This window comes from Lutjanus erythropterus, chromosome 16 (assembly GCF_056507025.1).
Source record: "Lutjanus erythropterus isolate fLutEry1 chromosome 16, fLutEry1.hap2, whole genome shotgun sequence".
NCBI lineage: Eukaryota > Metazoa > Chordata > Actinopteri > Lutjaniformes > Lutjanidae > Lutjanus > Lutjanus erythropterus.
Genome location: NC_139332.1, coordinates 28,249,123 through 28,261,324, shown reverse-complemented (window position 1 = coordinate 28,261,324; position 12,202 = coordinate 28,249,123). Strand labels below are relative to the sequence as shown.

General features: G+C 39.3%; 1 protein-coding gene across 1 annotated transcript in view; it reads right to left on the bottom strand.

Moving 5' to 3' along the window:
- Positions 1-12,202, bottom strand: part of pkhd1l1.1 (PKHD1 like 1, tandem duplicate 1) — a 49,589-nt gene that overhangs the window by 31,127 nt on the left and 6,260 nt on the right. The window contains exons 13-31 of the mRNA XM_084738619.1: positions 11,413-11,505; positions 8,956-9,221; positions 8,755-8,846; positions 8,483-8,642; positions 7,850-7,985; positions 7,329-7,472; positions 7,048-7,202; positions 6,759-6,869; positions 6,521-6,667; positions 5,920-6,044; positions 5,663-5,826; positions 4,885-5,054; positions 2,514-2,646; positions 1,931-2,085; positions 1,650-1,772; positions 1,151-1,256; positions 952-1,059; positions 694-858; positions 391-512 (exon numbers count right to left, since the gene is read on the bottom strand). Of these exons, the coding sequence (XP_084594745.1) occupies positions 391-512; positions 694-858; positions 952-1,059; positions 1,151-1,256; positions 1,650-1,772; positions 1,931-2,085; positions 2,514-2,646; positions 4,885-5,054; positions 5,663-5,826; positions 5,920-6,044; positions 6,521-6,667; positions 6,759-6,869; positions 7,048-7,202; positions 7,329-7,472; positions 7,850-7,985; positions 8,483-8,642; positions 8,755-8,846; positions 8,956-9,221; positions 11,413-11,505 (2,675 nt within the window). The remainder of the gene's footprint in view (positions 1-390; positions 513-693; positions 859-951; positions 1,060-1,150; positions 1,257-1,649; positions 1,773-1,930; positions 2,086-2,513; positions 2,647-4,884; positions 5,055-5,662; positions 5,827-5,919; positions 6,045-6,520; positions 6,668-6,758; positions 6,870-7,047; positions 7,203-7,328; positions 7,473-7,849; positions 7,986-8,482; positions 8,643-8,754; positions 8,847-8,955; positions 9,222-11,412; positions 11,506-12,202) is intronic.

Sequence of the window (12,202 nt, the reverse complement as noted above, 5' to 3'; positions counted from 1 at the left end):
ACTGCTTGAGGGGAATCACAAAATGTCAAAGTACATCCAGTTAGAGTGCTAAAATTGTTGCTTAGGTTGAAAGATGCTGAAGTTAGTCTTAAATATGTACCATTTGGCTGTAATTGCCACTTGTGGCCACAGCAAAAATTAATACATCGGCTCACTTTAAAGCAGCCACATAAAATGTCATTAACTCAATCACTTCAATATCAAAATTAGTGACATACCGAAGTTAATCTGCAAGCATAATAAGTTTTTGCAAACTGGTGTTTCAGCAATCTTATTGACATATAAAGGTGTATAACAAGTACTACCAGTGTCCTGTTCTACAGCTCTTTGAGTTATTAGATACTGTGAGAAAAAAACATCTTTAAAAAAACAGTAGTTTGTCAGTCTTACTGCTGGAGTCCTGCATTTCAGCTCGGTGTCACTGACATGAACCACTGTGCACTGCTCACTGCCGACAGTAACTGTGGCGTTCCTGTTGAAGCCAAAACCTCTCACCGTCAGCAGTGTGCCTCCTAAAAAAAACAATAAAAGAAGACATATGACCGGAGAGGTACACTTTGTAATTAACAATATGTGAAAACTGTATTTGTTTAAAGGTTCCCTTTGCACCGAATCAATGGACTGTGATAAATAATAAAACAGATTGGTGTACTCAGTTCAGTGCAGCTGTTATACAGACTTTTAATGTCTTACCTGCCACACTTCCAGAGAGTGGGGAGAAAGAGGAAACAATGAGCTGGTAGGTGAAGTACAGCATGCTGCCGCCTTGGTAGCGTGAATTACCCAGCGAGGGGAAGGTGACCAGCACGGGGTAGGTACCAGCACTGGCACGGCCCAGTCTGCACACCTGAGTGGTGGCTGGAAAACAGTTGACAAAAGCTGGTTAAACTTCTCCTGCTAGATAAGAAACAGCAGACTCATTTTAAGAACAAGATGCAGTTTTTCACTTACCGGTGGTCTGTTCAACATGGCACCTGGCCTTTCCCACAAAGATGGTGGCATTTTCGCTGCCAAAGCCAGTTCCAGTGACAGTCAAAAGAGTCCCCAGGCCATTAGACCCTGAAAAGGTCAAGTTATTTAGTTATAGATACAAAATTCAACACCTTCACCAACTACCATCACATGGAAACATCAAGTAATATTAGGACACCTTGAGATGGGCTGATTCCAGTTACAACTGGAGTCGTGTCCTCAGACCATTCAAACCCACAGTCACCAGAGCACTTTGACGGGATGCCATTGATGTGAACCTCCACCTGCAAACAGCATCACAAAGCTCCACATCAGAACTGTCACATTTAGGAAAAAGTTTCACAATGTAAAACACTGAGTTGGAATAATCACTATGATGTGAAGTTGATGCTACAACAGTCATAACAATAGAGTAATAGAAGACTGTAGCTGTCAGTCACTTCAAAACAAAGCAGTTATTTAATAGCATGCAAACGTATCAATCAATTCTTGCCTGGAGGAACGAAATACACAAATAAAGCTGCGTTATGCAACACTACAGACTAAAATAGGACTCGCTCTTCAGGATTTATAGGAGCAAACACACCAAGTAACCATCAGTGGCAGACATGTGACAGACAGATAATGGTGAAACCCAAAACCAGATGTGCCAGAGGCTGTATGAATCACAGTTGTACCTGTGGTTTGGTTTCCCAGACACGGAAGAAATCTCCCTGCAGGCCTCGTATGAACAGTCCTCCCTTTACCTTCTCACGGGCTGAAAAAACTACGTTATTGCCGACAACTGATGAGCTGTTAATCTGTAACGAGAATAAATGTCATGTCACCTCATGAATGTTGTGTGATAAGCAATAAATGTTGCATTACAAAAATAATCAGTCAGTAACAGAGTAGATTGTAGCAAAATTAACTAAAAAAAGTCTAAAAAATATTGCTAAAACGAGAAGTGGAGACTGACCTGGATCAGAGGATGTGCTCCAGGCTTGGTGAGCCACTCGACCCTCCACTTGGGGCGTCTGCAGGTTCCCTGCCACAAAACGCTGACCTGACCCATCCCTGCGATTCCCTCCAGAGCGTACTTCAGGTCCTTCGCGCTGATGCTCACCGACAGACCTGAAAACAAACACACATGGTCGTGTTAGACACCTTCCTGCGGGGTATCTGATGTACAGAGGCCAAGGTGCTCCAGTATGGAGCTACAAACATCTCTGTATGTGTTTTTTTTTTTTTTTTTTTTTTTACCAGTATGACAAGAACAAAGTCAAATTATGGGATATTCTTTCACTGGGAGCAACAGTTCAAAATTCTGCAATTAATACAGTTACATTTTTGATTATGATTTATTGATTAATGATTAGTTATTACCATCCCTACTTAAAGGAGGATTGGAGGGGTGATTGCATGGATTGGAAAGTTGCCCACATGTCTCATACAGTCTGTTTACTTGAGGTTAACAAAGAGTTTCATACAGAGTTTAACCTTTAGGGTGATCCTATCTGTGGACAGATAATGCAAATACTACACACGTCCGTCTGAGCTACCTTCAGCTCGGCCTCCGTAAATCTCCAAACCAAAGGTGCCGTTCAGAGGCGGGGTGGCTCTGCGAGGGCGAGTGACGGTGACGGTGGCGGCTCCTTCCCTGAACTCAGCCATGTCCTCGCTCCTGTTGGACATCTATTAAATACAAGGGGAGAAAGACCCTTCAATCATTTTGCTAACACACTTAAACGCCCTTACAAAATAGTATCTTCAACATGTGGTACTAGAGATTATGGTAATTTTATTGTCTTATTATTTTTGAGTTTTGAGTTGTTTTGTGTGTATTTTCTTGTTAGTTTTTGTGTATTTGTATATTGTGGTAAAGCATGTGCATTGGTCTCATCTTTATACTTGTCCTGATAAGAATAAACATGAAACAAATCAGCGTAATTAATAAAACAGCCTGTTTTTAAAATCTTTTTTTTTTTACAGGGCTCAACAATAATGGTTGCCCACTTGCCATGTCATGTTGGGAAAGTATATTTAGGAACTCACTTTTCACACCAGGTGAGTAGTAAAATAGAATTGAATTGTTACACTATTTTTCACACAAAAATGGCAGAAATTGCTGTTTTTGATCCTAAAATACAAGATTTCCTACTTTTCTCCTTTTCTTATCATATTAAACTCACAATCTTTGGATTTTAGACTTACAAAACAAGGCATTGGATCTTGGACTTTGAAAAACTGGGATGGATTTTTCACTGTTTCCTGAAACATTAAAGATGTTGCAGCCCTAAACTAAACATGGCACTTAACAGTAGTCTTTACTGTTAAATAAAACAAGTTGAACGGGGGCAAGCAAAAAATTACTTTGGGTAAATAGATATCCAAAAAATATAAATGTTGAACCCTGTTTCAGTTTGAATTTGTTAAGGAAGGTGGCACCTATAGAAAAAAAAAAAACTTAAGAGCAGACACAAAAAGATTTAAAATCCTTATAAATAGTGCAGGATGAGGTAACAATGACTTAATGTCAGCTTGAAATAATGGTTGTGACAGACGGACATTACACCCTGCAGTCACGCTTTTCCGTGTCAGTGCTTAAACAGTAGTCAGTCACTGCTTCCACTGCAATCTGTTAGGCAAATGATGACTGTTCAGCGTGTCGTGACATGAGAAGTCCAGGATCACTGTGGAGCCTCTCTGTGCTGTACTGTAAGTTATATCACATGGCCGTGGGCAGAGGATCATTTCCTCTGCTGTTATGAGTCACACTGCTGAAACAACATCGGTCCTTTAAATGTAACGTCTGGGTTTCCCTATGGAAAGTCCTCGCCCCTCTCTGCCCTTCCTTGCCCTGAAAGAACTGATATCAAGATAAATCAGTACACACTTGTGCTGTGTTTTTTCCTTGTGTTACTGGAACTGTCCACATTAAGGTTGGCTCAGAGTTAAGCAAAGTTTCATCACAGCAGAAACACAGTTTGATTTCCGGTCCCAGCCCTTGTTTTTGTGGATTTTATTTCCCAAGAAACGCAAGCTGGACAGATTAGAGACTTCACATTGTTGCTCCAACAGACAGAACATGAACGCCCTATCTTCTCATATTTACTAATACAAAACTTTTTTTTTTTCATTAAGAAGTTTAACATCTAAAACTCTTAGTGCTTGTGTTAATACTGATCTGGATCGCTACATCAACTGAAAATGTCAATCCCTGTTATCATCTTTCAGATACCCCTTTATTTTTTAAATTCCTCTGGAACATCTGTGTCACCATTTCTGTATAAGTGCACCTCCTTTCCAATGTTCACACAGTGCCAGCGTCCAGTAGATGGTGGCCAACAGCCAAAATAAAGATGATAAGGATAATTATTCCTTTCTTATTCTCTGGAATAAACGGTGGAAATATTTTGGATTTCGGAGAAAAGGTGGGTCAAAACAGATAAAGCACATTCCAAATCGGACGTCTCACTTGACGGTCTGCTAACTTGTTACTCTTGCTATGGCAACGTTCGGTGCTCTGTTTCATCAGTGTCAGGCTGAAAAAACTGCATGCAGGTGAGATGCAGTGGCTTAAACCACCAATGAGGAGGAATAAGTACTAATAATTCATGTAATTTCTTAAGCCAGGGGTTCCCAAACTGGGGGGCCGGAGAGGGGTATAAAGTGAAGAGTGAGTTTTCTGATGCTACCATGCTGACCTTTATCCCCAACGATTGTCAGTGATTAATAATAAATGGGGGTGAGAACTTTTTTAGCCTAAGCCAGAAAAAGGCGGTTGTCACTTGGTCCTAAACTGGGCAGACGGTACATCTGTGTGTTCCTACAGGTTACACTGCAGCCCAATGAAGGAATCAGCAGCTGGAAAATAACAATCAGTGTTGTCTTAAATATGACATTGTTACAGAAATTCATTTAGTAAGTTACCTGCAGGAAGCCGACTTCTAGCAGTGGGAACCCAAAGGTACATTCAGCTGGAGTGGCTCTGATCTTGTAGCTGATCTGTGAAGCATTTGATGTGTCTTTGCTAACAGCGATCATCTCGAAGGAACCGCCAAAGCTCTCAAAAGGTGGAGGCCTCCTCTTGTTGGGAACAGCTGTAAGAAAACAGTGAATAAAATAAACTGCTGCACAAGTAAGTCTCGGTATTAGTGAGCAACGTCTGTTCATTCCTGTCACACATCATTATCAAAGAGATGGGAAGTAAGTAAGAAGTAAGCAGATTTTTTAAGGTATCTGTAGTTTACTTGAGTATATCTCTCTCTGACAACTTTTTACTTAAAAGACAACAGGACAGAAACAATATAATAAGATGTAACAAGATAAAAATGACAATGCAAATGTAACAAGATAATAACGATGTAACACAATCCTGGTAGCCAGGAGAAATATCCCGCAGAGGGCCACTTTTTACTTTTATACTTTGAACATTTTAGAGCTTGTACTTTTTCCAGTTGAGTCAGTACTTCTACTCTTGGTATCTGTACTTGTACTTGAATATAGAATGCGTGTTCTTTTGCTACCTCTGAACTTAAGACATAGAAAGTTATTCACATGCTCCACAGTGTTGAATTGTTATAATAAAGTGTCACATTCTGCAGAAAAAACAATATAATATAATCTGAGTGCACTTCTGAACAACAGCTAGCTTTGACATTAACTACTACCCAAAATATCAAAACAATTAATCAATCAAACTGTGTACCATTCACATCACTTGTGGTGGGTCTCTTTCCGATGTGAACTACGTCCACATAGAAATCTGCACCAGATGCGTCTTTGTAGAGGTAAATCTCCTGCAGACTGTATTTGCTTCCGATGTACTGTGTCTGCAGGGAAGTCTGCAGGTCCATGCATGTGTAGCTCCATCTGTCAAGAAATAATCACATTTACATGCTGCAATTCTGCTGAGAAGTTTGCATAAATCAGACGTTTTGAAATGACATCATGGTTTTCACTGACTTGTTTCCCTTGGTGAAGACAGTGTTGATCTTTGCGGTCTGCGTCTTGCTTTGGCCTTGACTGTCGCTATAAGTGAACTTCACTCCAACTTCATCCTTCAACATTCCCTTGTATGCAAAGCAAAGCTACAAAGAAATGATCAGAAAATATTTATATATCATAAATATTTTATGATGAAAAATGAAGAGTAAGTCACAGCTCAACATGTGAGCTGAACGTGAATCAAAAACAAATAAATGTAGCACAGTTCACACAAAACAAGCACTCCCTCCTCCCTCTCCCGTGTCTCCCCTTCATTTATTCATTCAAAACAGACCATGTTAAAAACAGCGACAGAAGCGACATTGTACCGCGTCGCACCACCAAACTTTCATAATGGGTTTCATAAGAGAGAGGAGAAACATTGCTGCAAATAATTTATGCAAAACGTATCTGACAGAGACACGAGTCTGACCCAAAGAGATGTCATGTCTCTGTGAGAGCAGGTAACACACAAACACACACAAATCAAGACCACAACACTTTTCATATGAAACAGAGCAGCAGATCATCTTACTGCAAAAAATACTAATATTAACAATAGATAAAGAAACTGCTTTACCGTGGGATGCTTGTCCAGTGAAACCGCTCCGTAGTTCCCACCGGATTCTTTGGCGTAACTCTCCTTGAAAAGAACCTCAGCGTTCTTCAGCGACCACCGGCCGCAGAAACCAGAGTTGTTCATTGGAGTCCCTTCATTATTGTTGAACTGGTGAGTCCGAGAAATCAGAAAACCGTGAGAATCCAAAATTAGACACTCCTGTCTAAAGATTAAAGGTCTCTGAGCTAATTCCACTGACCTGTGAGTTGCCGTCTTCAAAGTCCTTGAAGTACGCCACCTCAGTCCCTTCAGTTTTCAGGATCTCACCGGGACAATCGGCTTTCATCAAGTCCTCCAGAGCCGACTGCACCTGTTCACAAAATAACACAAGCTGGATGTTAGTAGCAATTCTACCACTAATTAACTAAGTAGTAACTACTATTATGAAGACTTTTAATCAAACTCTGAATCGCAGATTGTACACACTGTGTCTGAGCACAAACGAAAGACAGCGAGACTTCAGGTTTCAGCATTTTTACACAACAGACCTCAGACTCAGTTGCGTTGAAGGCGATGGGTTTTGTAGGGACGCCCATCCAGAGCAGAGTGAAGGTCTTCATGTTGCTTCTCCCCTTTGTAACCTCAGCCACAGTGATGTTGGTGTTGGAGCCGACGACCTCGTAGTGAAGAGGTTTGAAATCCCCTGGTAGTAGTTAAAAAAAAGACAGACGATCAATTAATTCATTGCACTAAAAACATAACTACAATCAGATACACCTGTAAGTATATAACTTTTCCCTGATTGGCTACTTTTCTGTCTCTCTCATACCTCTGTCGGAATTGAATGTGACTGTGTAGTGAGATCCCTGGCTGTCGTCTTGTTTGGTGACCTGGACCGAGTCGGGTTTGATGGACCAAAGGCTGTTCAAGGCTGCTGCCACCACAGCTGCTGAGGCGCTGACTGGGATCGGTCCTAAAGAAGAAGAAGGCAGATTTCGTGACTGGCTGCACAATAACACAAACAAACTAACCGATCAAGACCAGTAACTTGTGTTTTGTGAGGTAAAACTACTGACTTTGCCATTTCAGTTTGGTTGGTTTGAAGAGAAAAATATTTGGCTTATGTAATGCAGTTAAATGCTGTGAATATTCTAAATATAGTGCATACATATACTAATATTTATTTTTGCTGTTGATTCTGTTCATAGCAGTACATTGCCTAGCGTCTTAGAACGGTACTCCTGTAGGTAATACACTGGTTATGGATTAGTACCTCATACAACCCCATTTTAAATAATCTGAATACCTTAAGGTAATTGATGTGCAAAATAAATTTGCGTAGTACATTACCAGTCTTTGCGTGTCCATAGCCCAGGCTGAAGAAGGTGCTCCCACAAAGATGGCTGGCACAGCTGCTGCTGACGGTGACCTTCTGGACCTCTTTGACTACAGCGGCATTGCTGGGCCAGGATTCAAAGGTTAACTCCTAGATAACAATCAGAATGAACAAGGTAAGGTTCAGAATTTTTTTCCATTTGGGGAAGCTGTATAGGTTTCCTAAAATTGAATATGATCTGGCTCTACAGAGTGCCTAACTGGGACCTAACTGTTGTCAGCGGTGAGAGACAAATTATTTCTTGATCCTGTTTGAATTGTCCCACAAATCACACATATGATCAGGTTAAAGTTTTCAAGTCAATACAGTCGCAGTTTGTTATAAAACTGTTGAAGTATCAGACTGTTAGATACCTAATTAGACGGACTACACACCCGGAAGACATCATGATTTTCTCCCTCCAAAAGCTAACGTTAGCCACTGAAGGTACAATGCCTGCATGTTTTTGTACCCGGATGTAGTCACACAACAGCGAGTCTTCAGGTAAGATAATGTTACAAAGGGCAGCGAGATTCGTGTTGATCATGTATGTTGTGTGAGACGATGGCAAGATTTCACTAAGCAGCAACACGTTAGCAACCACATACCTGTTCCTCATCGGACACGTCATATTCAGCCACGATATTCTGGATCTCGTTGACAGCATCGTCCGTCTGGTCTTTTGTGAAGGAACTCTCCGGTCTGAACAAGGCCAGGTTGAGAGAACCTGGGCCGCCATAGTCTTGATGCAGAATTTCCAGGTAGTAGCTACATAAGAAACAGTCTTTAAATTATTTTCAAGCAACGATGAAAACGGTGTACTATGAACAAATGATTTGTAGTTTTAAAGACCTAATTAGTGCCATAGTCCTGTACTTACGCTTTTCCTTCATCAAGAGCCAGTACTTCAGACTTTTGTGATTCATATGTAAAGTAAGTATTGGTATAACGTGGCTGATAGGCAATTTTAACCTGAAGTGGAGGTTACAAAAAAAGAAAAAAACATGTTAAAAGCAGGAAATATATTTTGTTTATTTATTTTGTGCACTCACAGATGATAACAAAACCTAACTGTTCATACCTTATCTTCTGGGCGGCTGGAGTTGCTGAAGTAGAGCTCACATCGGTCATCGCAGTTGAGGTAAAACGTGTGGTTCCCGGTGGTCGGAGGGACAAAGAAGCCTCTGGAAATTGAGCTGAAACGACCCAGTTCATCAGAAAAGCGGTGGGGCATCGAGTCGAGCCACTGCATCCAGTGTCCAGTTGTGTTCTCGTTGTAGCTCAGAATGTCAGGCAGCGATGAGGGTCTTGTGTTGTTCCACACCTCCATCTTCAAGCCTCTTCCACCTGAGTTTAAAATTAAAATAAACGGTGGTATATCAACATTACATTAGTCGATTAATCACTGAGTTGACCAGCAGAAAATTTTACTAAATCAAGCTTTGTGATCACTTTTCAAGTATAAATTCTAAGCTTTCACTAGTTCTAGCTGCTCAAATGTGAAAATGTGCAGATTTTCTTTTACATATATATAAAAAAAACATTTAAAAATAGATTCTCTGAAATCGTAGTAAACATTTTTCACTATTTTACAGGCAAATTTGTTAATTGATCAAACCATAAAGTAATCAGCAGAGAAAATCGAAAATTAAAATGATCCTTAGTTGCATCTCTAAAAAGAAATTTGGCTATTACTCATCATATGGGTGGCAAAGTGTAATACAGTATCACATGGTATGCACACATTTAACACACAAAACAAATTCAAATTTTATTGAAATTATTTTCAGCTGGAGCCAAACTGTCTAGTAAGAGAACAATGTTTGCAGTGTCCTGTATCCATTCTTTTGCATGATACATAAATCAAATATATTGGACAATGCGACTTCTTGTCGCCACACTTTCAGGTGTTAGTATCATGTATTGTGGCAGCAATAAAGTGGTAACGTCAAAGCCAGGTATTACAGTCATTCGTAATGCCAACGCATAAAACAGCAAGATGCAGTGGAATGTTCAGTAGCACATCTGCAATTAAATATCCCCACTGGTACTTGTACTAGGAATCCTATCTTATCTTATTTCATCCTACCTTACCTCAGATGAGGAAATCAAAAATACTCAACATAACCAACATCGCTTATCAACTTTTACTTTTTCACTGAGTTTAACAACTTTGCAATCATTGTTTTTTTTAAATCATTAACATACTAAAATAAACATTGAAAAACATACAAAAATTATCCGTTATGGTAGAGTATTTAATCAGGTCCCAATTACCATGGTTACCAAACAGTAAAGATAAGATCAGCAAGTTAAGTTTTGAGTTAAGATAAGAAGAGTTTACAGTAGGATTTTTTTTATCCTAAAGTTAGTGGTGTTAATTCAAGATTTGGGGAAGTTTGGATGCGATACTTTTCATATTTTAAGTGAGGATAGAACAGAGGATATTGACGCAGAAACTGATGATCTGTCATGGGTATTTTTTTAAATCAGGTCCTAACCCTTAATACTATGGTTGCCAAACAGTTAAGAAAGGATCTACAAGTTAAGCCTTGAGTTAAGATAAGAAGATTCTAAAATAGGAAATGCTAAATGCAATCCAACATCACTTATGAAATTTTAAATCTGTTACAGTCTTCTTCTACAGTATTTTGCATCTTGTGTAAAAGCAATAAAAAAAACAGCCATACAGAAACAAGTTGGCTGACAATGCTGTTAGCAAACACTACTGTTAGCTACTGTTAAAATACAATGCTGTTAGCTAGTGTTAGCGAACACTACCGTTAGCTTCTGGTAACTTACATTACTGTTTCCTACTGTTAGCTAACACTATGTTAGCTACTGTTCACAGACACTAGCTCGCTACCACACAGTTTAATAGTTATCCCAACGTTAGGAATTAAATTTTTTTAAAGTTAATACACTTTTCCTTCCTGTTAGAAACACTGACTTGGTGACTGTTTCCTAAATCAGGTCTGAACTCTAATTGCCATGTTTACTGAACAGTTAAAATAGGACCAGCAAATTAAGAAGTTTCTTTAAAACGGCCCCTGATGAGCAGGTCGGCATGACGCCATACTAAAAAGGTGCTATACAAATGCCGTCCATTTACAGTTTGTTCTTATTCTTTCATTACAAGCACAAAAAGAGCTAATACAAAAGGTTGTAGAAATTAAAAACCGGTGCCTGTGCTGTTGACGTCAGCTGTACGAGAGGTCTTTTGTATGATGTATGATGAAAAATATGTGCTTTTGCCAAAATCAGATGACAGATTATCTTGTCACACTACGCAGCACATCAAAGTCCCTGAGGCTCGATGAACTGTGACAAGTGATGGTACACCCGTTTTGTTTGATAGACATGCTTTAAATTCTTCCAGTGATCAACATGTCTGCTGATATGAATGTGTTGTTCAGATAATGACACTGTACAGCAGCACAAAATAAAGTACACAGGATGGATCAAGACAAGCGCTGGTTGCATGACAGCAAAAGACAAAAGGACCAAAGAAGAAGAGGAGGAGGAGGCATGTTCTCACCTGGGTAGATTGTCCTGTTGTGGTTCATCTCGTGCTTGGCAGTTCTGCAGGTAATTCTGTCATCGGACACGCTCTGGATTTCACAAGGCAGGCCTGAAGGAAACAAGTGACAGTGATTGAAAATGTGTCTCACAGTAGCTCCCATCAAACTTTCCACTGACACATAAATACAAGAGCAGAGGCTTTACTGAAAGTTATCAACAAAGTGGAAAATTTACTCTGTTATCTGCTCACAGAAACTCTGTGGGCCTGAATTCTGAATGTTTTTCAGAAACTCTATATTCATATAAATGGACATGAATTGTTAATATTTTTCTTGACAGTCAGCATGACTTTCAAAGTAAAAAGGATAAACACAGTATAAAGAGTAAGAAAGACCACATATGATGGAGGTTGAAGTGGACACAGGACTTTCACACAGGGGACCAGGGCTTGATGATTTTTTAATAATATAAAAACAAAAATAAGATACTTTACTTTTCTCCTTTAGATAAACTTGAATCTTTTAGTTTTATAAATAAAAAAAAAAAAATCTAAAATTGGTCACAGTTAGCTGCGAATCTGATTTGTCTTTTTTTTAGTGCCTGAAAAATGAAATAGTTTTAATTGAAAATGTTAAAATATTAAAATTTACTTTCACTTCCATGAATTTATTCAATACTTTTACAGTGGTTCAAGTTTTGCAATCTGGCATGTTGTATACGCTATGAAAATGTCAGAAAATCCCTTAAAAATAATATATAATATATAACAAATATTCTTTTGTAGAGAAGATCAGGATCACAATCTG